Source organism: Pseudochaenichthys georgianus, chromosome 6 (assembly GCF_902827115.2).
Source record: "Pseudochaenichthys georgianus chromosome 6, fPseGeo1.2, whole genome shotgun sequence".
NCBI classification, from domain to species: Eukaryota; Metazoa; Chordata; class Actinopteri; order Perciformes; family Channichthyidae; genus Pseudochaenichthys; species Pseudochaenichthys georgianus.
This window is the reverse complement of record NC_047508.1, coordinates 43,544,896-43,571,612: the sequence shown is the minus strand read 5'-3', so window position 1 is coordinate 43,571,612 and position 26,717 is coordinate 43,544,896. Positions and strand designations below refer to the sequence as shown.

Genomic DNA, 26,717 nt, shown 5'->3' with positions numbered 1-26,717 from the left:
TTCAACATACACTCCAACATACACACAAATGCAGACAGGTAAAGTCACACACTTTGTTCAAGGACAATTATGTTTGAACAGAAAGACACTCCAGGCGAACAGATGGCAGCGAGACAAAAATGAGTTCTGCTCTCTGCTGCGATGCCTGATTACATCTCAGCAAATTACACCTCGCTCTGCAGACTGTAATGATCATGTACGAGGGTTAGAAATTATATGTTCCTCGCTCCCGGCTGAAGAGAGATGAAGAGAAGTCTGCAGGTTTAACCTCTTTAACAGACCTGAAAGCACCTGACACTTTAATTATTGAAAAATTGTCCAAGGTAGACATTTTAGTTACCCATGCTGGTGGTGCAACTTACTGAAGGGACTTCCTTCCAATCATGGATGTATAACACAAACCGGGCACAGCGGTGGAGGCGGGACCCCGTTTATTCCTATGAAAGTTGCTCCGTGGCAAATGAAGCCCAAAACCTGTATCTGGGCCTTTTGCTTAAGCCCTGACTACGATTTCCCGCTCTCGGCTAGGTCAAATGAATGGAGAGGGAAAAACACTCTGGATTTGGCGCATTTTACAACTTTTAAACCCTAAGGATTTCACGAAGGGTAATAAAAGTGTTCGTCGGGGGAAGTTCATTTAGTTTTTAGTTTGTTTATAGCCCAACATTAGCCGCCTTTAGCTTAGCCGCTATTAGCTTAGCGGTGGTGACATGAAGTCATGTGACCGTGCTGTAGTTCCTTTATAGCCCAACATTAGCCGCCTTTAGCTTAGCGGTGGTGACGTGAAGTCATGTGACCGTGCTGTAGTTCCTTTATAGCCCAACATTAGCCTCCATTAGCTTAGCGGTGGTGACATGAAGTCATGTGACCGTGCTGTAGTTCCTTTATAGCCCAACATTAGCCGCCTTTAGCTTAGCGGTGGTGACGTGAAGTCATGTGACCGTGCTGTAGTTCCTTTATAGCCCAACATTAGCCTCCATTAGCTTAGCGGTGGTGACATGAAGTCATGTGACCGTGCTGTAGTTCCTTTATAGCCCAACATTAGCCACCTTTAGCTTAGCGGTGGTGACGTGAGGTCATGTGACCGTGCTGTAGTTCCTTTATAGCCCAACGTTAGCCATCTTTAGCTTAGCGGTGGTGACGTGAAGTCATTTTACCGTGCTGTAGTTCCTTTATAGCCCAATATTAGCCACCTTTAGCTTAGTGGTGGTGACGTGAGGTCATGTGACCGTGCTGTAGTTCCTTTATAGCCCAACGTTAGCCACCTTTAGCTTAGCAGTGGTGACGTGAAGTCATGTGACCGTGCTGTAGTTCCTTTATAGCCCAACATTAGATTTTTACTTCAGATATCATAAAGTGGTGTTAATATGTGGAGATTAACCTGTTGAACAAAACCTGTAAGTATCATAAAGGTGTGTTTGCCACAGAACTCATTTTCTCAAATATTCAAAAATCCATTGGGAAAACACACAACCAGTCGCTGACGTTAATAACATAAAGTTTCCGTCAGCAGCTTGTTTAAAGGAGATAAATATTAAGAAGAAACACAATTAGAGAGGACAGAAACAAGCTTAATCTTGTTGGTTACACATTAGTTTAAATCACATTACTGCACAAAGTTATCAGAGAGATGTGTGTGTTTGTGTGTGTGTTTTCTGTTGTTTCCATGATGAACACAGCAGATGGGAGTAAAGTGGGAAGCAGGCGGCCTTGTTTCCGACATAATTGCTTTGTGATGAATTGTGGCTGGTGCTGAGAAACAATATAGGGCTGCCTTACTATTTATTTCACTTCCAAAGCAAAAACAAACCAGAAATCAACTCATTAATATTCCAAAGCTCTGGCTTCCTAAAATAGTACATCGAGCAACAAACCAATTACAAAATATATATATATTCTTGGAGCAGACACATGTTTTGAATCCTCCGCTGTAGCTCTGGTGCACATGACAACAAAGACTGTGAAGTAAATGTTCTCACACAAGGAGCAATGTTTCTAAATGCTGTCGCCCTTTAAGAAGGATGGTGTGTTTTGTTAGACCATAAAGTACTGTTGTAGCCAAGACCACCTTAACCAAGACCAAGACCAAGACCAAGACCAAGACAAAGACCAAGACAAGACCAAGACCAAGACAAAGACCAAGACAAGACTTTAACGGCCCGTCCACACAGTGGCGTTGGAAGCTTCGACGGAAGCGTCAGCCAATCAAATTATATGCCAGTACAAGCTCTAGCCAATCAAACCGCTGCTTGTGTGTCAGGGGCGGGAGATTAATGTGATTGGTTGTTGGTCGAGCTTCAGACACGCCCGCCGGCAAGCTTTTTCCAAAGCCGCTGTGTGGACGGGCCGTAAGAGGTCGAGACCAAGACCAAGGCTTGTGGTGGTCTGTGTAGCCAAATTGAAATATCGTTGAATTTCCTGACATCTTCACTTCAAGACCGTTTGAGTGTGTGTGAATGCGGAGTGTGTGTGATGGAAACTTCTGAAGCAATTGGAAACAGGACTCAGAGAGACACGAGGAGCTTCGGCCGGAGAATTCACAAGACAGGTCATGAGCCACGTGTTGACACAGGTTGAGATGCCACAATCAATTCTCAATAACTCTTCTGTAGTTTAAGGTTTTAACTAGTTCGGAGTGTAATAATCAACATTCTTCTTCAGCGAGACTGAACAAATATGGACCCTGCATCTAACTGGAGCTGTCGTCCATAGAAAATAATATGCGGCAGGGAACCTACGTTCCAGAAAAGAAGGGCCTCTAGATGTCCCTGAACAGTAAACTACCTCAGCAGCTTGTGCTCCGTCATAAGCTGGCAACAACAATGCGCCCAAGCTGCCGCTCCTTGAGAGAGATAGCAGCAATACCCAAGGCCGTACACCTACGCCGTGGGAAAGGAGACAGTGAGGGGAGAACACGATGAACCGTGTCGAAGGTTGCGAAGGAAATTAGTCCTTAACAGAGGGGAGAGGTGAGGGAGGAGAATGCCGTCATAGACCAGTCCCATTTTTACTTTGTGTGTCTTGAGTGAGTGCTTCAAAGTAAGTCAGTGAAGTCACGTGATTGGTTGCATTTCAAACGGTTTACTAATCTCTCTTTCTGAGCTCTAATGAACGCTCGCTCCGATCCTCGTGTAAACACAGCCATGGTTTTGCGTCGGTCCGCCCACTCAGCGCCGCTTCCCTGAGATTCAATTTGCTTTCCAGCGAGGCAATCAGATGTGCTGTCCTTCATTAGCAAGAGGAGCATGTTTGTGTGGAGCAGAAGAAGAAGAAGAAGAAGAAGAAGAAGAAGAAGAAGAAGAAGAAGAAGAAGAAGAAGAAGAAGAAGAAGAAGAAGAAGAAGAAGAAGAAGAAGAAGAAGAAGAAGAAGAAGAAGAAGAAGAAGAAGAAGAAGAAGACCGTAAGGCCGTACCCATATCCGCAGCAGGTCTCCAAGGTGAACAGCCTCTGGCATGTTAGATCAAGGTATGTAAGGGAAGTCGGAAGAAGAAGAAGAAGAAGAAGAAGAAGAAGAAGAAGAAGAAGAAGAAGAAGAAGAAGAAGAAGTCAGACGCAACAACACGCCGCCATCTTTGAGACAAACGAGGTTAGACGTCGAGAGAAGCTGAAGTACGGAGGATCAAATATCTCCCAGAATGCTTTGCTTCTCTTTAGACTTGGGATGATGGCAGAGGGTCAAGAGAAAAACATAACGCTGGTTTTTAGTTAATCATTTGAGCTGCATTCTAATTTAAAATACAGACACATTCATCATTTATCCTTCTTCATTTATGTACACTGATCTCTTCCCTATTTATATTTGTTGGTAATGTTTATTTTCTAATAAATGTATTTTATTTGCACAATCATTTCCTTCAGATTGTGGATGTCATGCGAGCATAACATGGTGAAAACATTCAGTCTGAATTAACAATCGGGACGGAAATGTTCGGATTTCCAAAGGGAGGTTCTGTGAATAAATTAAAAATCAAGAACCGAAATAATTGAACTATTCATAACTTAGACTGCACTGTAACTGTTATATTTTAATGTTTATTTTATTAGCTTTTCTTTTTAATGACTGATTTTAAATGCCATTTTCTTAATGTCTTTCATTTTTTGTTTTTGTTTTAATGTTTCTTTTATTATCTTTTACTGTTTTGAAATGCCTTTGTCTGAATGTCTTTCATTTTCGTAAAGCACCTTGAATTGCCTGGTGCTGAAAGGTGCTATAGAAATAGACTTGCTTTGCCTTCAGGATAAATAAAGTTGTATTTTATATTTTAAAAAGGATTATAGGAAAGAGACATTTTACGCATTATCTTCACATTTTCTTGAATGAGTTTTTTTTTCAAAATAGATCTTAATCTTCCGCGTTCACTTTAAATGTACATATGGATGTCAATGCTGTAAAATGATAAAAACTGAAAACCTGAATATTTGTTAAGGCTGCAATAAAGAGCAATGATATAGATGCCATTTATTAAATGTATTTTAAAATGGAGCAGCAGCGATTAAATCCAATGTCATCCAATGTATTTCTGATTTTAAGTCTGATTGAATCAAATGATTGAGACTTTGCATTTGGTCTTGTGTGCAGACATTCAAACACTGATGAACACAGTGCACTTCACAGGTGAGTTGTAATCAGAGTAAACGTATAATTAGACCGAGTCAGAGCCACATGGAGGGTTTTCAAAAGACTCTAATGAAGCAGATACTGTGTTTAAAAAACCAACAAGATGCGATGATGATATACGCTTCACGAAGAGGCTTCTCAAACTCCTCCAGTTAATCAACCGCTGTGAGGAGTGCTCATGGGCAGCAATTATTCAATCAACACCCACACACACACACACACACACACACACACACACACACACACACACACACACACACACACATACACACACACACACACACACACACACACACACACATACCATGTATACATCACTTCAGGGGACATTACATTGACTTACATGCATTTCCTGGAGACTTATCCTAACCTTAACCATAACCAACACATGCCTAACCCTAACCCTAACCCTAACCCTAACCAAGTCTTCACCCTAAAATTAATGATTCCCCTCATGGGGACCTCCAATTTGTCCCCATAAGGGAGGCGAGTCCCTGTGTAAACATATTTAGGTCCCCACAAGTATAGTAATGCTAGGCCACACACACACACACACACACACATGCACGCACACACACACATGCACGCACACACACACACACACACACGCACGCACGCACACACACACACACACACACACACACACACACAGAGGCTGTGATTTTGATAAGGGCCAGCAGCGTCCTCATTAGAATGTATTATGTCATTAGAAGCTGATGTGGAAATGAGATGTTGATGAAATTAAATACACACAGAGGAGACAGGGACCTCAGGCACACAAAATAAACATTACAGATGTATTCTCATGTTCCTTTTTTGATATTTCTAACAGTGTGTGAACTTTAAAACGAAGCTTGAGTCGTAGCTGACATTAAATGTATAGTAAACATGAATTTAATGAATCTCTATCTGTACTGTTTCAGTGTTTCAGTCCCATGGGATCAGGTTCAGTTCTCACCGTGGTGGTTTTGACCCGGCCTCCTGGTTGCGTGCAGGTCCAGCCCGACTGATTGACCAGGAGACCACAACCTTCATCGTCCAAACACGGAGCCATCTCACACCACTGCCGAGTCCCCACGATACCAACTGAGGAAGAGGAGGAGGAGACGCAGGTGAGTTTCAGTGTTTCTGTCTTACATTGCCTTTAACTGACGCTTTTATCCAAAGCGACTTAAGTGCATTCGACCAAGAAGACACACACTTGAAGAAAACAGAATCATACATCAGGTTCCATAGAGCCAAACCATGTTAAGTGACCCTCTATCATGTGACCCAGTTCCGTCCTGCCATTGCACATTCCCTTCGTGTGAAACACAGACATATGTTGAGGTAAGATAAGACAGCACTTTATTGATTCCAATTTGGAAAATGTTTTTGTTGCAGCAGCATAAAAATACCGCATTAAAATATATCGCATTGTACAATAAAATAAATTAGAAAATATACGTATTTAATTTAATAATAATAATGCGTTTTCATTAGAGCGCTTTTACAGGTGCTCAAGCGCTTTACAATTACACATTAAACATATTAGACATGTAAGAGTGTTTCTCTCTCTAGGTCAGGGGTGTCAAACTCAATTTCATCTCGGGCCAAATCAGCATCATGGTCGCACTCAAAGGGCCGGTTTTATATACATACAACAAATACATATATACATATTTAATATATTTAAAATAATGTATTATATTACATTATTGCCGTCTGCATTGGATTATTATCGGATAGGGTAATAACTTAAGTCTCTTCAGTGAGAATGTCACAAAATGATTTAAAAAGAAGAGCCAAATTCTGGAAAAAAAGTCAAAATAAAACAAGTGACATTTTGAAAAAAAAGTCCGATTCTGAGAAGAAAAGTCAAACTTGAGATGCATTGTGGGACATGTAGTTTATTGGCAACGTGCTTCTGTAACGTAGCATGTAACCGTATAGTAAACATATTATATTCTTTGCAGGCTCTTGTGGGGCCACATTAAATGAAGTCACCGGCCGGATTTGGCCCCCGGGCCTTGAGTTTGACACCCCTGCTCCAGGTCGTCCTCAGACGAGCCCTCCATCGTTGCTTCCAGTCATCCCGGTTCTCCAAACATCTGGCCAGTTCATTGGTACTTTGTGCTACTACGTCATTCTTGAGTACGTCCACGTATGTGTGTGCGGGACGTCCTCGTGACCGATGCCCGTGTGTTGGTTCCCACAGCACCAATTTGCCGGCTGGCAGCTCTCGATGCCTTGGGCGATGTCCTGCTAGTCTCATTCTGCTGGCTGCAATGTTCTCGCTCACCCTTGGTATTCCCTCGTACTGGATCTTGTTGGTTCCATGCACACTCTTGCTGATGTTAAGTACTGCTCGCAACCTTCTGGTGTAGCATCCGTCTATAGAGACGTTTGCAGGGTTGGCTTCAGGGTCCAGCGTTCACTGCCTTGGAGGAGAACAGACTCTACCGCTGCATAGAAGAAGCTGAGGTTGATTGGACGGGGGAGGTTGGAGTTCCATACACTGGTCATGCCGTTCAGGGCCCTCCATGCAAGGGCCTTCCTCACCTTAAGGTCTTGCTCGGTTGAGTTGACCCATGAGCCCAGGTACTTGAAGTCCTTGACTTCTTTAAGCACGGTGCCTTCTGTTGTTGTCAGAGGTGGATTAGTCACAGGAGCAAAGTGTCTTTAGTAATTTACGAATGAACAATAACAATGGTTAAAAGGATGATTTCCAAATGGACAAGGAGTGGAGGGTGTTATGGTTTAATGGTGGGAATGTTTGGATAATGTTAAAGAGAATTGATAGGATTACTTCTTAACTGTGTGCAGAACTTCTTGATCACCTGAGGATGACGTTGCTCTGTTCCCACTTGTATTTTGACTTTCTTTATTACTTTATTCCATAAAACAAAAGACAAACTTGTTTATGAATCATTTTCAACTGTGGGGATTAAACATTTCCACCCGTTTTCACGCATTGATTTTCAAAACAAGTATTATTTTAAGATAAATGCTGAGCTCATCCATTAGCAACTATATGTTTCCTCTCTCCATTGATCTGTTATGATGTCTTTATAATAGATCATGTTTCCATATGTTTCTGGTTAACCAGACACACTGCTCTAAAGAACTATTTAGAATGTTTATAACTTAATTCTCATAACATTATGACCTTTTATTGTAAACATACAACTTTTTAGGACAATATCTATAGCACTTTTTTCAACATAGCATTTCAAATGTATTTCCTTTTTCTCAGAGATTCATTTTTATTAAACGTATCTTATTATTTATTCTCATCATTTTAAAAGTTTCTCTGGAACATCCGACTTTATTGTCTCTATTTTGAACCTGTTTTCTTAAGAGTACGACTTTCATTCTTCAAATCTCCAAAGGAAATGGAGACACAATAAAAGAACCAAACTAATCCCAGGCCAACATCAGAGGACATATTCTGTTTACTGTTCCTCCTCTTCATCACACTCCGCTATTTATAAAGAAATAGGACATTCTCACAACCACATTTGCATACTGCTGCTCTTTGATTGGCCCACTGAGAAAAATAGGGGGTGATGAAGAGTAGGAAGATGAAGAGGACAAGCAGTTGTATTAACATGTGAGAAAACATGGGGTCAAAGATATCCTCACTTCAGTTCCTTTTATGAGTCAAGATGTAAAAACACTGGAGCCTAGACTTCCCATAATGCAACCTGATAACACCTTCATCGGTTATTCATACATTATTACTCTAACGTATAACACACGCTAATACAGGGACTTTACTCTTAATGTATTCAGCAGAATATGGAACGAACATCTGTCAGCAATTAACCGTGTGTGCATCTCGTTAAAGATGGCCGCCGGTCCCAGAGGAGGAAACGGGGCGTGATTATGCAGAGAGCTTCTCCCATAGCAACACGAAGCCGAAAAGCATTTCCTGAAACAAAAGCATGTAATTAAGGACATGTGAAGTCTTCTCATATGATTACCACGAACACATCAAAGCTCTCAAACACTTATCATGTATATATTTATCATATCTATGCTTTCATGTATTATGTAGCTCAGTGTATGCTAATGAGATGGCTTGCTTGGCCCGTGTGCCAAACAAGGACACTGTATGTAATGATTGTGATATAAACACAATGAGAGTTGAAATGATTGGTTATTTAAACTTATCTAACGATAAAGTTAATGACTTTCTGAAACGTGTACAATAATTAACTTTATGCTAAGGGTCAGATTTTTCTTTTTTTGTGTCATTAAATATGAGAATGTATGTATGTTTTAGCATAACAGGACTGCAACACAACACAGTGTAGCACAGCATGATGCAAGGCAGTGGATGAAAGCACTGCACTTCTAAGCATCACATCGTAATGCATTAGATACTTGCACAACGCGTGATAATACAAACCTGCTTAAGGCAACACGTCGTAATGCAGTTCAAGGTGACGCAATACATTGTAACGCAATACTATGCAATATTTAATAAAACGCAATACATCGCAAGGCAATAATAATAATAATAATAATACATTTATTTTGGGGGGCGCCTTTCATAACACCCAAGGACACCTTACAGGGTTACAGATTTACAATTTACATTTACAATTTTACCTTACAAATTAAAACAGTGGATTTAGTGAAGTATCAGCCGGGGTAAGACGAGACAAACAACAGGAAGTGGACTACAGAAGGACACAAAAGGACACAGGGTACAGATTATAGAGGAAATGCCAGTTTGAAAAGGTGGGTTTTGAATGTTCTTATGGAATCAGACTGTCAATACAACGTAACTAGATTATTACTTATTAGATTGCAATGCATAACGTAACGCTATACATTACAACGCAGTACACGGTTACACATCGTAACAAAACACAGGGGGTTTGGTAGGAAAAAGGACACAAACTGGAATCAAAGTTTAAACCTAAAACAAGCTTTATTCTGAAGCGGATACGAAAGGGGACGGGTCATGTGAAAATCACAGAACAAAGAAAAACCAACAAGCACTAACCTCGAAGCACGAGGAATAGGACGGAAAGCACGGACAGGGACAGGCAGGACAACATTGGGAAGCATCTTAACAAACTAGATCATAATGCATTAGAGCAGGGGTGTCAAACTCAAGGCCCGGGGGCCAAATCCGGCCGGTGACTTCATTTCATGTGGCCCCACAAGAGCCTGCAAAGAATATAATATGTTTACTATACGGTTACATGCTACTTTACAGAAGCACGTGGCCCATAAACTACATGTCCCACAATGCATCTCAAGTTTGACTTTTCTTCTCAGAATCGGACTTTTTTTTCAAAATGTCACTTATTTTATTTTGACTTTTTTTCCAGAATTTGGCTCTTCTTTTTAAATCATTTTGTGACATTCTCACTGAAGAGACTTAAGTTATTACCCTATCCTATAATAATCCAATGCAGACGGCAATAATGTAATATAATACATTCTTTTAAATATATTAAATATTTATATATGTATTTTTTGTATGTATATAAAACCGGCCCTTTGAGTGCGACCATGATGCTGAAGTGGCCCGAGATGAAATTGAGGTCATCATGTATATGTGTATCATATTTATGTAATATTAATGCAATGCATAACACCAACTCAAAACAACTCTTGTTACATGCCACACGACGTACCATGAAGTAACGCAACGTGTCCAAACAAGTATCAGATCAGAATGTAAGAAAATAAATGTATTGGAAATCAATGAATAACTCCAACACACACGACACACACTCCGGCACTTGTGTTACGCCACACACACTGATCTCGTGTTACGCCACACACGCAGTGGCGAGCCGTCAGGGCCCTCATAGGCCGTCTCTGAGGGCCTAAGATATTCTACAAAATAATATTTAAAAACATTAAAAATATATATTTTACAAACACAAAGCAATATCCGTTTCAATTCCAAAGAACACACATTGGGTTTTTTACAGGTGTTTTGATATTCCACAGAAGTATACGCTGTGACGCTGTTTCTTTCTTCGAGGGAAGGGGTGGGGGTCAGAGGGCCTAGGAATAAAAGTCACGGCTCGCCACCGGTGTAACGCCACACACACTGATCTGGTGTAACGCCACACACACACTGATCTGGTGTAACGCCACACACACACTGATCTGGTGTCTGACCTCTCTTTTCAATTCTCCAGTCTTCACTTTACTAACCCAATCATCGCTCTCGTTCCAGCCTCGCTCTCCTTCCCGGCGCTAAATTACTGTGCGCCGGGGGAAGATGAAGAAAGAAAGAGAGTGTGTGTGTGTGTGTGTGTGTGTGTGTGTGTGTGTGTGTGTGTGTGTGTGTGTGTGTGTGTGTGTGTGTGTGTGTGTGTGTGTGTGTGTGTGTGTGTGTGTGTGTGTGTGGCGGCCTGTAATACATAACCAGGTAATCAGATCCCCCTGTGGAGCAGTGTGTGATTGTGATAGCCCGTTAGCCCCCAATTATCAAACCAATTTCCCGTTGAACAGCGGCGACTCCTCTCAGCCATGATACTTAATTAAATCCTCACATTGCTCACACCTCCATCCTGATGGAGGCAGACAGACGCTCCGGAGGAAATACTTCAACTGCTCCTTTTATACAAAGGTTATTTCTGTAAATTAGGTTAAGGATTGGTAACACACAACACAAAGGTCATGTTCTTGGAATATTGACTTTACACTTTGGTAAAACTTCTTGTTCTGTCTTCTCAGGAATCAGTTTACATCTGATACCAGTTTCATTAGTAAGTATTAAGTAGAATACATTTTAGTTTAGTGTTAACACTGTTAGTTAAATATACTATGAACTGACAAAACCCCGTTCAAGCCTCTTCAATGTAACACGGCAAACAACTTGTAAAAAATAGTATTTATTAGCATGTATTCAATAAAGATGGAGGGTCACTTCGTTCTGCACTGGAAAACAAATCTAAATGTCAACAGTGTTCATGCCACACTATGGAGACATTGAATTAATGGACGTTTGAAGCATTCATTATTTTTTTGGAGACAACACTGATAATTGATTGAATGATACCATTACATGATACATCAAGTGTGTGCATTATGCAGATGTTTCTTCTAACCCTAACCCAAACTGTAATTCCTTTACAGCTGGGGGGTCAAACCCAAATACACAGTGGGCCAAAATAAAACAATGGGTGCTAGTGGAGGGCCGGACTGGTTCAATGTTTATTGCAGAACTTATTGAAATGAACTTATTGCACATATTAAACCTGGAACTAACAAAGCTTAAATGATTGCCTATAAAAACAACATGAAACATTAAATAATCAGTTGCATTCATTTCTCATGGCTCTATCTGCAGCTTCTCCAGAGTCATTTCTTATGAGTACATTTCCCATCAGGCCAACAACAGCTTCAACAAAACTATTTCCCTCAAAGAGAAACCAAACATGCCCTGCTGTCGTGAGAGAGAAAGTGCAGAAGGAAACATCCATTTAACTCAGTGTGCTGCTCTTTATTATGTCTTTATTAGGATCCCCATTAGCACTAGCATGAGCATTGGCTATTCTTCCTGGGGTCCTCACACACTCAAAACATACATACAACAAAATTAAAACAAAAAAAAAAACCTCATAATTTCATGCAATTTACAGTGAAATGAAGTGAAAACTAAAATGGTCATCCAGTTATCGCCATCCTAAAGCCAAACAGAAGTAAATAAGTGTACATAATAATATATGCATACATAGCCACAGGCACAGTTCAAATGTACTTTGTAATACTTAAATATTTTTTTAGCAACCTTTTGAAATGTACTTGAGAATTTTCCTGAATGATGTGAACCGGTAAAGAGTTCCAGCAGACCACGGCTCTGGACTGTTTTCTGTCCCATATTTTTAGATTTGGGTACAAACCTCTGTGATTCTAGTTCAAGCCAGATACTTGGCATCTCATCTCGGGTGCAAGGTCATCAATGTTTGGGCTCAGGCTCTGAGCGGAGGAGACCCTCAGGATGGAGTGAAGGTGTGCATGCAATATACCGGCGGGCCAGATCTAATAGGAATTAGAAATTATCCTGCGGGCCGAAATTAAATCCACCAAGGGCCTGATTTGGCCCCCGGGCCTTGAGTTTGACACATGTGCTCTAGAGGAAAAACATCAGAATATTAGCTGATACTCACTTTTTAATAGAAGCACACACTGAAAATACTGAAATGTTGACTTTAATTAAATGTATTAACACATTTGACCTAACTGTATTAGGTTAGTTGATAATATTAAGTTGAATCTACTTTTTTTTCAACTAACCTAATACACTTATGTGAAATCTGATGACAATACATTTAATTAAAGTCAACGGTGCAGCTTTATCAATGTATTTGTGATTTATAAGTACTTATTTGTGTTTGTAAGGATCCCTAAAAAAGACTGAACAACCATGAAGATAGAAACCGGTCAGAAAGTCCCCCGTTAAGGATCTGTTTGTATCGGAGGATTTATCTCCGGTATCAGTGAACACCTGCAGCCTCAGCGCTCTGATTAATGACCGGCCGCGCCGCAGATCCATCCGCCGCCACCGCTCAGCGCAGTTCATTTATCCCCAAAAGAGAGGCGGCCATCTTGTAATCACTTCATTCATCAAACACGGCGTCCAGGCGGAGGGAAGCTGCCTCGCTCCCCGAGGACGAGAGGAGGGAACGTAAAGGACAAACAGATGGAGCAAGAAAACCCGCGTTACAGTCTCAACGCGGGAACCATTATTCCTCTTTTGAAGAACGGTCAGAACATCTTCAATGTTGTTCTCCTTGGTTAGTTTTTTAAGTTTTCATTTTCTTAGCATTTCCACTTTTTAATCAGCTTTCTTTGCTTTTATGTTTGATGGCGGTGCTCTTTGTTCCCGTCTTGCAGAGATTGGTCTACATTATTTTCTGCAGAGATGCAATTCATTAATCAAAGAAAGAAAGGAAGTTCTCTCATCATTATGAAACTCAGAATTATAATTATCTGTCACAATCTTAAGGAGAACCCAAATGCAGCACTCGAGAAACCAAGGAGAATTGGTAATATACTTTATTGGAGATTCCACTGGATCTGAGGAATACCAACCGGGCAGTTTAACGCACCGGAGGACAGCGGGCAGAAGGTGAGTCAGGGACAGGCAGAGGGTCAGGGAGTAAGCGAGGCGGTCAGCGTGGATACAGGCAGGGTCGGACAACAGGCCAGGCAGGATAGTCGAGGGACAGGCAGGTCGGGGACAGGCAGGGTCGGAACCGGGTAGGCAATCTAGTCTTGAACGCGGGAGAGATAAGCAAGAGGCAAAGTACAATCTGGAAAGGTGTGTAAGGTGCGGGTTTAAATACTGGCAGAAGCTAATGGGTGCAGAAGAGAAAGAGAGTTAACGAGTGGGTGTGGAAAACAGGTGAGACAGGTGCATGGAAAACTACTGATAGAGCAGACTATGACATTATCATCCAGCTGTTATACAGGTTGTTGCGCATGAGGGTCTGCAAAGGCTAACATCCCTGTTTCTCTCCAAAACGCCTCCATTGCACTCCCTTGTTTACTTCCAGAACCTAATGACATCACTCTGTAACACTCACGCTTCTATTGGCTAGCGCTCCAACACATTGTACGTGATAGGCTAAGGGGCGGGACATCTCTAAGCTGTTGACCGATCACAACAGAGGCGGCCAGCTAACCAATCAGAGCAGACTGGGCTCTGGTTTCAGACAGAGGGTGAAAAGAGGTGCTGCAGCACAGGCAGTATGAGAAAAATAAAGAGCTTTTTGAACATTAAATGTCACAGTCGAGACATACGATACGATAATACTTTAATGTTCAGATCAAGTCTGAAATTTGACTTGCATCACAGCAGCTCCATGTAACATCAACATGGACAAACATCAATACATGAAAAAAACAACATCTAACATAAGGTCCCAATCACTGAGAGAAACATGCTCAAAGACCCTTGTACCGTGCGAAATGATACTGGACCTGAACATGAGCCCTTTAAATAGTTTTCTCGCAGATCTCATTCATCGGATACACCATTCTGAGATACATTTAGTTATAAAGAAGTCCTAAATAATATTAATTGTCTACATAGGCATATTTCACATAACATTATTAGGTTAGTTGACAGCAATAATATTAACTTGAAATACAAAATATTCGGTTCGACTTGATATTATTGCTTTCAACGAACCTAATAGATATTTTAAATGTGTTGAAAGAGAACGTTTCGGTTTTATTTAGTGCTCCCTTCACGCATCACACCTTTGAGACGTCGATGCACAGATGAGATCTGACTGCAAGCTGGAGCTCTTTCTGCAGCACAACAACAACAACAACAACAACAACAACAACAACAAGCAGTGACTCAGATACTGCTGACAGAAATCCCATTGTTTCTCGGAAAGGTCACAGAGAAACAAACAGACCGGCCTGAATAATCTGGAAAGGTTTTTTTCTTTTTATTTGAAGGTCAGTTAGTGAAACAGACCTTTATGCATCATGGAGATTATATTCAGGCAGAACTAACAGATACAGATACACACACACACACACACACACATTCAAACCTGCAAACAACTGACCTACAATGAGTTATTTTTTAAAGAGTACAATATATTAAAAAAGGAAAAGATGCAATTACAAAAAGACAGAAGGACAAAAGTACAAAAGTGTGTTGAACAGTTACACTCGTCCAAATGTGTTTATAACATACACGTATTGAACTCGTTGTGTTTATTTGAGAGCTATTATGCTAAAATCAAAATACCTAAAAAACATATATTATAAAATATGAAGCAATGCTATTGATTAAACAACTCAAAAGTATATAGAATAATTTCTGTTCAACCAACTACAACATTAAAGAAACGCTTATGATATGGGTAGTTATGCTTTTATTAAAACATATATATTGTATATATACATTATATCTTGCTCATACTTGTGTACTTTAACTTCAGTATATAATACAGTATGTTAATCCATGGCATTGCTTTTATAAATGGGCATGCAATTATTATAATCCCTAACATTTAAAAAAAATAATCTGTGCACGTGTTCCGCTTTGTACAGCTGCACAATAACTTCAATCTGAAGAAATAAAGTTATTTATTTTCTTAACCCTCCTGTTGTGTTCGGGTCAAATCTGACCGATTTACTACTTTCATCAAACATAACTTTTTTGTTTTACATTCGATTGCATTCAGGCTTCATGACATCCTTCACAGTAGATATTTGAACATATGAAATGGCTGATCACCACTTTCATTGAATGTTGGATGATTTAGTCAACTTTGTAACCATGGTGTTCCCGGTTCCACAGACCCACACACACACACACACACACACACACACACACACACACACACCCACACACACACACACACACACACACACACACACACACACACACACACACACACACATATACACTAGATGTGTTTTCCCGCTCTTATGTGCCCATCCCCCCACATGGATCATACCTGGCACACACAATACATGTTCAGTGTCTGTTCTTCGTATATGTACTGCAGTGTTTCATGTATTCCAGTACTCTGATACAATATGTACAGTTTGAAAGTTAAATGAAATGTGGTGATGATTAATGGTTTTTGTGTGAATGTAATAGCAGTTAAAACAGGACCGGTCAAATTCGACAGCGAACACCAAAGTGAGGGGGGGACGAAGACAACAGGAGCTCCCATAATGAGATTTATGAAAAAAAACATGTTCTTGTTTTGGAGACATTTTAGTTTTTTTCTTTTTTTTGCCGTGGCTTTTTTTCTGTCTCTTGTGTTGAATGAAGTCTGCTTTATTATTTATTATTTTTCTAAACCCCCTCATTGTTTTTCTCCCTTAGACATTAAAGGAGCTTCAGAGTTTATGCGACCTGAGATTGCAACAGAAAACACAAACTGACATAAATACCAACACCAGCTCTCCAAAGGTTACAGAGAGACTAAAGTTTACAAAAAGAAAACAAGTGTTTCTACGGCAACAATGATTTGTCTTTGAAATGGATTAATAATAATAATACATTTAATTTTTATAACGCTTTTCCTGGTGCTCAAAGACACTTTAACGACGATGAAGGGTGAAGAGCAGGCATTCAAAGGGTCAACACACATGTTCTGTACAGTATCTCAACATTTAGCCAGTATTTTAAAAGAAAAAATTATTAAATCTGAAAGTGAAAAGTACATTAATATTCTTGTAAAATCTGCGTTCATTTATTATACTCCATATATCTGGGACAAACAACCAGAAAACTCACTTAATTTAAATTGAGACCCTTCTATTTGTTGCTTCCTTTTATTAAATAAAACGACTAATCATATCTTACAATCCTCTTTAACTTTTATTCTTGTAATTTGTATCTGTTTTATTCAATTTTAGCATTTATACATCTATTCTCTTGGCTTTTTAATGACTGTTTTTGAAATGTGATTCGATGTATTTATTATAATGTGTCTTTAGCACGATGCCCTAATTTTTCATTTAGTTTATTAGTTTATTTGAACCGGGACAGTGCACATTAATGACCATTTAAACAAAATAATGCTTTCAAATGTAAATTAGCCGGATTTTAGCTTTGAGCTAATTTCCATCCGTAGTCCCGTCACATACAACATTTATGAACATAACATTTATATACATGGCAAATGCTATTAATGTATGAACGAAAATATATAGATACACTTGCCTGGCCTTGCATTGCATTGAAAGATAATGAAACATTTACATTTTCTTGATCGGTAAGCCAGTTTATTTCAGAGGGATTCAGGGTGTAAAGACAACAGGAAGCTGCTGATGAGACTCTGAGCTCAGAAACAGGCAGCTGGAAATAACCCCGAGCAGCCGACTCACACACCTCTGATCACTGACAGAGCAAACTCTCTCTTTGCCACCACCAATACACACTTTTCCCGGCTTCATCTCCAAAAACACAAACTTGATGTCTTTACCTCAAACAACACAAACTTCAGCCCCAAACACACACACTTTTAAGTCTTTAACTCCAACAACAACTTTAGCTCCAACAATTCAAACGTTGTCTCTTCAGCTCCAACAACACAAACGACAGCTCAAAAGACACAAACTTAAACATCCATAACACAAACTATTAAGTATTTAGCTCCAACAGCACACACTTTTACCCCAAACAATAAGAACTGTTTCTCTTTGGCTCCAACAACAACTTTAGCTCCAACAACAACTTTAGCTCCAACAACAACTTTAGCTCCAACAACAACTTTAGCTCAAAAGACACCAGCTTTAACCTTTTCACCCCCGAGCCTGTTTTTCAGATTTCAGGCTAGAAAACGACATTCCCAGAACAAAGGTCCATATCTTCCCTTCTAAAAGGGTTAACTTAATAATCTGTTTTCTCAAAGCAAGGTTACACCTGTGAGTTGGATGTAGAAGAGTCAGAATCAATATAGATGTTTTTTATTTTAAAGTAAATTCAGATTGAATATAGTAAAAAAATGTAAATTATAGTTTCCGTCCAAAAAAGAAAACATTACTTACAGTGAACACCACCCTTGAATGATGGGATAGTAGACTAAAATCTTTAGGAATTCAAAGTATAACATATAATAAGTACCCTGTATCAAGATTGATTCAAAACATTTGACCTTTTTAGAGAGGTTTAGAAAAAGAACCCACCTCTGGGGTCATTTGGGTGAATTTGCCATATCTCTGGAACCCATAGGTCGATTTTGATGATTGACACCTCTTTTTATCCGATAGAGCCAATACAATCGAGGGGAAGTTCCTAAATCCATCTAAACATTACCATTGGTGAATGAGTGATGCACAGCCAGCATGCCCAAAACCGGAAGCTCTCATACACTCTTGTTGCTCTCATAGCAGCTATATATGAAAACTACTCTTAGTGAAATACATGTTATGATGGATTATCAGTAATAATTTCAAAGTGACACAGAGACATTGGATTAACCTTCAGCAGCGTTTATATGCATGTTACTGCCATTGAACACAACTTTTGATCAGGAGACAGCAAAGGTAAGATTTTATTTGCCGTTTTGGCCCCGTAAAGTGAAGTTGTGTGTTGTCTTTGCTTGCCTTCGCTGCCCTGAGTTGCACAGTGATGATAGATATACCATGGGAATCTGTGGAATCTCAGCTCTCATATGATATCTTGATTGTGCAGATCCGATGAAGTATAACATATTTCTACTGTGAGTGATGTGCTAAGTGCGTTTTACTTTCGTATTTTCGCTGAACTTGCGAAAAACACACCTTGTTTGAATCTTGAGCATTTCTTAAAGTTCTAATTGTCCCGACGGAAAGCATTGCTGATGTGAGGAAAAACTAAGATCTGAAGGAGAAAGCATCTGCATTTCTATTGAACAGAAGATTTATGGAGGGGAGAGCAGCAGGAGTTTCTTCAACTCAGATAAACAACTGTTAAGTCTCTGAAAATCTCCAGGAGAGGCTGTAAGATGCCTGCAGAGCAGAAGCAGTCGCTCCAGCTGTTCATCGCCTCCAGATGGCAGAAAGAGAAACAGAAAGGCAGCCGGTGATGAAATGATATGCAACACCGGGCTGTTCCAATCTGGGCTTTGACCTTTTGAACCCTGCGGTCCAGATGAAACGATGTGGAGGATTTACGAAGGGAGGATGCAGTTATCTGTGTTTGTTTCCTACATAAAGTGCAAGTTTAGCCACAAGCTGTGAAACACGTACATCTACGGACTGGTTGCAGTGAATAATGATCAAGGATAAGAAACAGAAGAATAAGTACTTGTTAAAGGGGATACATTATACTTTTTTTGTGCTTTTGCACATACATTTGGGTATTTGGATTGTCTACAAGCCCCCAAACTGTGAAATAAGACAATGCAGTCCAATGCAACGCAATGAGTTACAGACGTAGGGTGAACGCAGGTATATTCAACTGATATAGGAATGATTAGTTTCATTACATAACAGGAAATATACAGCGAAACAGGAAAGACAGTTTGTAATGGAGGGACGCAAATGGAGAAGTTTCATGAATGACTCATGAACACATCAGATGTAACACCTGACTGCTTTCTGTTTCCTATGATTCCACCAATGGAAAACCATCCAACCATAAAAAAGAAGTTCAACACGTGAAACGACGGTGCTTTTGGTAGGAAACAATAAGTTAGATAACATGAAAGGTTAAATGCTGGTACGTTGGACCGTGATAGGCCTGATAGGTGATGTTTAGTTGTTGTTAAATTAGCATGCTTTTTGTCTTACGGTCGACGCAGGTCGGTCTGGCGCGAGTCGTCCCGGCGATCTGTCCTTTCTTGCAGGCGCAGCGAGCCGTCTGCCGGGCGATGGTCCTCCTCGGCTGGCTGCTGTCTCGATCCAGAGTGACGATCTCACAAGTCCCTGCCAACAGCTGACCTGAGGGAAGAACCGAAGTACATCAAGTTAACAAATGGCTGGGTGGAATACTCAATTCGAATTGGTCAATTAGCTAATTCCGTGGTCTGTTTTATCCAGTAGCGAACCGTGTCTATCACAACTGGACCTTCTGTACACACCCTCCCCCTGATTCGAAAATGCGGACGTCACAGAGGCAGTCACTTTGCGTTGGACAGCCTTTTTTTATAATGTCCATCTTGTTACTGAATGGTCGTCTTGAAAAGGGCACTAACAACAACATCATCTTCACCTGTTGCCATTTCGACGTAAATAAAACTTCAAATGAATTGCCACGTAGCACTTACGCTGGATCCTCTGTCTCGAGCCAGTGAACTACCGGGCCTTCTAGAGTACCTTGGAACCGAGGGGAACTCCGAAAGAATACGCCCATTGGCTACAAATCAATATATGATTGGTTGATCAAACTCAGGGGCGGCGCCAGGGGGGAGCACCCCCCAGGATTGCCAAAGCACCCCCTAAGCACCCCCAAGAAATGTGTTTGTTTTTTTTCAAAAATCATTATTATTATTATTATTATTTTATTAAATTAAATTAGATAAAGTATTGATTACATCAATGCAAATGTGAAACAAACACATTTTTGACCAAAAACATAAAGCCAACACAGGTGATATGATTAGGCCAATGGCCAGCACCCATTCGATGTTTGACCTACCCATAGGCTAAATTACTTTGTGACACTTGAGTGACTTCCTGTTAGCTAGATCTGGTGCTAGCTAGCCAAGCTAACGGATATAAGGAGCTTTTTCAACATCAAGGTGGAGGGAGAACTCTCTCCTGTCAGACTGAGAGTCTCAGATAACCTCAGCTCAGGTGAAGTAAAATACTCTCAGATAGTCTAGTTCTTTCAGTGGGTCTCAAACGGTTCGTTTTAAAAGGGGAGTGATTTGTAAAATGTCCATAAAGAAATAGAAAATCTGTTTACAGTTCTGTTTCATATGGGTGTTGAGAGATGTATCCATAGATCTCTTAATGTTGCTCTCAAAGTGCACCAGATTGATGCTTTTGGCTTCAATATTTAAAAATAAATCTTCCCGGGGGAGCATGTCCCCGGACCCCCCTAGAGGAGGTGAGGACCCTCCTAGAGGAGGTGAGGTCCACTCCACACTTGTAAAAATAGCACTTTACCCCTGCTTACACCTATATGCCGTGAGCTGATTATCGAGCCTTCATTGTAACAGTCGCGGGTACACTGTGTGTGCGTGTAGGGAGTGTTGCAGTAGAAAATTCAACTGTAGCGCTGGTGCATTAATGGGGAACCCTTAATGTTTGAGCACCCTCTATGAAACGTCAAGCTACCCCACAGCACCCCCTAGAGAAAATATCTGGCGCCGCCACTGATCAAACTGTCAATCCAAACGTACGCTCTCATTCAGTGTAAGGGCCAGGGCATTATATCAAGGATATAGAATACCTTGGTTGAAGGATATTCTACCCAGGGACCCAAAAAATATCTGATATAGTGACAAAACCATTCCAATACGTAATGCATGGACCGAGAAACACAAACAAATCAACATAACACTGTAATATTACAGAAAACACAGATACGATACTCATTTATTCCATTTATTTACATTTTTTATATAATTAATGTAGTTTTATCTCAGTGTTCAAGGCTATTCTCTGACGGTTCACCACTGGTTTTATCTGTATATCAGAATGTTGCTAAGGACGCTCTGAATTCAGTACCATGTGCAGCTGAATCAATCCGCAGAAAGACATCCGGTACATTTTTTTCAATTGAACATTTACCACAATGTAATACTTTTTGAATATTCATTTTTATATTTGTGGAGAACCACTATACTTTGGATTCATTATGGAGAACTGTCCCCAGTAAAAAAGCTGAAGAAGACAGACAGGAAGTAAATAATAACAGGAACACAGCATGGGCTCTGGCAGTGTTTAAAGACTGGTTAATGGAAAAGGAAATGTGAACAGACTTGGACAGTCACAGAAAACCGCAACCAGAGTTGCTGTAATTTTAAGTTGAGTTAATAAAATATGTTTAAATACATTTTTTGTGTGAAATTACTTAGTTATTTAGTAAGTTGCCTCGACATAAGCAGGATAATTGGCAGGTAGCTGGTCATTTATTCAAAAGAAACCCCAACAGCGTAAGCAGGACCCAGTGTGTATTGATATATTTTGCAGTGACGACCCAACAACACAACACAACAGGTAACAACAACATGATAAAGACCCTTTGTCCCTCGTTAAGCCAACTTCTGTAGATACAAAAATGTTGCAATGTTTTCTTTGCATTTATTTTCTGGTCTCTTGCTCTGAACTTAACTGCCTCCGTTTCAGAGCTAACAAGTTGCTACAAATGGTGATTAATTCTGACTAGATCAGAGAAAATAATACCATAAAGAGTTCTGCTTTCAGACTTTATTGTCAACTGAAGCGCTGACTCATCTTTCTGAGAACTTAGATTTCATTCCTGCCAAAATAAAAGAAAGAACATCTTCCCAGGTGTTTGAAAAGTATTGTTTTCATGCTGTTTTCCTGCATGAGGCAAAGGCTTCTAGTTATTTCGCTCATTAGTGCCACAGCTGACAAACTGCTACTGTTTGAAAGATTGACAGATTCAGAGGTTCGGGTAATTTCTTCTTCTACTACTTCTGAAAAGACAGAATTAGGTTCGGTTCACAGTGTTGCATTTTCTTTGTGAGCTTGGGTAAATGAATGAACAGATTCCAGTCTCAACCAGCTGAGACATGACCATTAAAGACTCCAACTCTCCTGTGATAAAAGTTTCAGAATGAAAGAGGAAGAAACCTCCAACACGCCTGGGTTCAGAGTGACGGCTGCCGAACGTCTGAACTCTCGGCTGATTGTTTCATGTCAGTCAGTCTCACTCGCTCACTTTTGCTGAAATTATACCACAGTTACCACGGAAACAGAATCCTTCCATCTGATTGGTTCGTAGGCTTCTTGTAAATGTTATAATTGTGGATACTTCAAACACATGCATAAGTACACTGTACGCAACAGTGGTAGTAAAGTAGTGTCTCTATAGAACTTGCTTCTGACCCACTCTTCTTCTTTTAATGGCAGATTTGAAATGCATTTATTAAAAACCTAATTTGTCCCCCGCAGAAAATATCTGTCGGGTTGTTTACTTTCTTGACAATTGTATTAAAATTGACTTCAACCACTGCTACCATTCTCAAGAACTGGACATCATTGACAGGGGATGTACACTAATCGTTTTGTACCATCCAGGTACTCATAGTATACTGCATTGTGTCCATGTAAAAGCGCTTATACACACAAAAAAAGCACATATTGATAATAGAATCAAATCAATGATGTGTTATGTAACATGTATATATCGAATAATGCAAATTGAGTCATGCAAACGACACAACCCTACATGTGTAGCCTTTTCACGTGGAAGTGGTGGGCCAGCAGACCAACAGACTGCCACTAATTAAACCATGCTGCAAAGTTAGCTAAAATAAGAATGATTTTGGACTAAAAAATATCACTCTATTTCAGAAATCTTTATCGAAACATAACGTTAATCGATGGAAAGATGTTAAAATCCCTCTCTTTTTGGTTGTTGTGTAGAAATCCTAAGTTGATTAGTCATTGTTGTAATGCTTGTCTCCTATAGAAGGACACCACTGAGCACAACGTATTTAAAGTGGTGCTTTCACATGATGGTTCAACATTTGTTGTCAAATCCACATCAGTGTTCGTTGACTAAGATCATTATTTATTTTGTATTTACTTTACCCCTAACCCTGGCCATACTTTGAAGTCTGGCCGTATAAACGATAATACGAATCTCTTCTCTTCTGGATGAACGTCGGGTGAATCAGAAGCTGAACTCGGTCGCAGTGACGGACGAGGCCCCCCTGCATGCTGATGAACGTTCATCAATAGAGACATGCACCCCCCCTCCCCTCTTTCAAAAAGGACCAGGCGCTCAGTCAGGAAAGCTGGGTCTTTCCGTAACACTTTTTTAATGTATTATTACAATAGTGTTAGAGTTCACTTTGCAGTATTCAATTTGACAGTCAGTTTCATTTTAATTGTCTTTACATGTATATAGTTCACTTATTCCTGCATCTTGCGTGCACCATTGGCGTTGCACTATTTAATACAACTTTGTTTATGTCTTAAGTATCTGGCATGTTGCATTATGGAAGGATCAGTTGAGTCAGAGCGTGAAAAACAACAACATCATATTCAATTCCAACAGGAGGTCATTTAGTTTCTCGCAAAAACAACTTAAAGATGTGGAGACTCTCAGGAAACACTACGACCTGCAAGGGCAGAGTCCCATTGATCAGCAGATTGAAGCATATGTTTTAACCAAATGGGAAACAAACAACTTCTTAGAGTATGCCTACTATTTTTTGTAAGACAACCTGCAAACTTTATTTTTCCTACATCTCCTTAAGTTAAAGAGGACATATTCATATTAGTAAGTAGTGTCTCTACTGTGACATGTCTCCATGCCTGAAGGTTCAAAAAGGACCATTTCCATGCACACAAACCTTTGTAACGGCCCGTCTACACAGCGGCGTGCGTTGACGCTTGGCGGTGGGCGTGTCTGAAGCTTGGGGATTTTTTGCGAGCAACGCGACCAACAACCAATCACATGAATCTCCCGCCCCCGACATACAAAGCAAAAGCAATGTTAAAACGAAGTAAACTGGATATAAAATCCCCAAACAGGCGAAAACCTACCAGTTTTACCCCCTGTCTCTGCCTCCTCCCTCCATGCCTGGCTCCTCCGGTTTGTATCCCGGTAGAGGAACAGAGACTGATCAAACAGCACCGGGTGATTCACTACCGCTCCATTTTTTGGAATATGAGGAAATGACCTGCGTAGTCTCTCCCAGCATACACACGGTTTGATTGGCTAGCGCTTGTACTGGCAGATTTGCATAAACGGGATTTCATTGGCTGACGCTTCTGCCGAGGCGTCAAAAGTTGAACATTGCTGAACTTTTGAAGCCAGCAACGCTCCACGTCGCTTCCCAAAATGCAGTTCGGCTAAAGGTGACGTCACCCCATTCAAAGTGAACGGGCAGAAGCGTTGGAAGCTTCAACGCACGCCGCTGTGTGGACGGGCCGTGACACGCGACTACAGGAATGGGAAAACTACAATCCTAATAGAACCGTTTCAAACCATCTGAATTCTTCCTCCGCCACTGCTTTTCAAACAGTGTTCAGATCTCCGTGTGCAGTTCAGATGAAGCTCATAATGAATGCTGACAGTTTGCATTAGCACCACTTCTGCTTCCTGTCGGCTGTGCTCTCCTCCTGTGAGCCTCGAGGCTAAATGGGCGCTAATGAACCTCAACTCTGCTAAAAGCTGATGATGGTTATCACCTCCTCCTCCTCCTCCTCCTCCTCCTCCTCCTCTTCCTCCTCTTCCTCCTCATCTCCGCATGAACACAGACACTTTTTGCACGCAGCACTTTATGTATTTTTTATTTTTAAAGGGTCACAGTGAAAGGTGTTGGAGCTTAATATCTAGGAGACTTTAAACTTCATCCTCTGAGCATAATCATATCTGACACTGAGGTCAACGTTTTGAACGCCAACACACACACACACACACACACACACACACACACACAAAACCTCAGCAGGGAGGACAGGTTGAGATATATGATGGATATCAGCTCTGTGGTTTAGGAGGGTTTGTTGGATGCTAATTAATAAAAGTGGAGGCATTGTCTGGCACTTTAATGTATTGCATCATGTTACCTATTTGTATTTTTTTTTTATATATATATATATATATTTATTAAATACAACAAATTAAAATAAATAAAATCTAAATCAAAGATATTTAAAAAAAATATATTTTTTTTTTTTTGAAAATAATAAAGAACTAAACAAAATAATCTCAGGGGTGTATGCTGTGAAATAACCCTGAAAACGATACGTGCACTTGTGAGGTACGTGTAATAATTGCGACGCTAATGTCATATATCATGTTGAGCTCTCATTGATCGCTGTGTTTCTGTATTCATGTCCAGTTTAACACCAGAGTGACATTTAAGCTAATGTGCCGCCAAATCCCTTAAAAAGTAAAGTGGTGTAATAAAAATAAATGTGATGTTTTGAGCAGTCGTGAATATTTTATGATCGTATTGAAGGTTGTGAGGACATGAATGTGTCGTACCTTAAAAACACCTTCCTCCAAGGTAAAAGAAAAACCTTGGAAAAGGCAAATACATCAAAACAATCATTTAAATGTATTTAAACATAACATTATTATGATTTGCACAATATTTACTCTCTTGCACATCCATCGTTTTCTTCTTTTAACCCTGAGATGGCCTTAGGGTGCCCGGACCCTACTCTCTTCCACAAGTGGGTCTAAAAGGACTCGTATTAGAATAATATGTGTTTTTATGCCATTTTTGTCATTTTGGTTAAGAAAAATCACTTTTATAATATTTAGTATTATATTTTGGTTCACACTAGAAATATTTAATTTTTCACAATTTAGAATTTTTGAATTTTTTTTTACATTTTGAAAGAAAACGTTTTGAACAAAGATCTCCGCTATTCTGAGACCCTCACAGTATTCCAGTCCCTTTTCAAAACTCATCTCTTCTCCTCTTGTCTACTCATAGCCCCCCCCCCCATCAATCCATGCCGGTTGATCAAGTTTGATAGTCCTATACCCCCCCCCCCCAACCTTCCCTTA

General features: G+C 40.2%; 1 protein-coding gene across 1 annotated transcript in view; it reads right to left on the bottom strand.

Annotated features, from left to right (window-relative positions):
* LOC117448381 (chemokine-like protein TAFA-5) overlaps positions 1-26,717 on the bottom strand; it is a 39,924-nt gene that overhangs the window by 2,823 nt on the left and 10,384 nt on the right. The window contains exons 2-3 of the mRNA XM_034085669.2: positions 19,838-19,987; positions 5,577-5,704 (exon numbers count right to left, since the gene is read on the bottom strand). Of these exons, the coding sequence (XP_033941560.1) occupies positions 5,577-5,704; positions 19,838-19,987 (278 nt within the window). The remainder of the gene's footprint in view (positions 1-5,576; positions 5,705-19,837; positions 19,988-26,717) is intronic.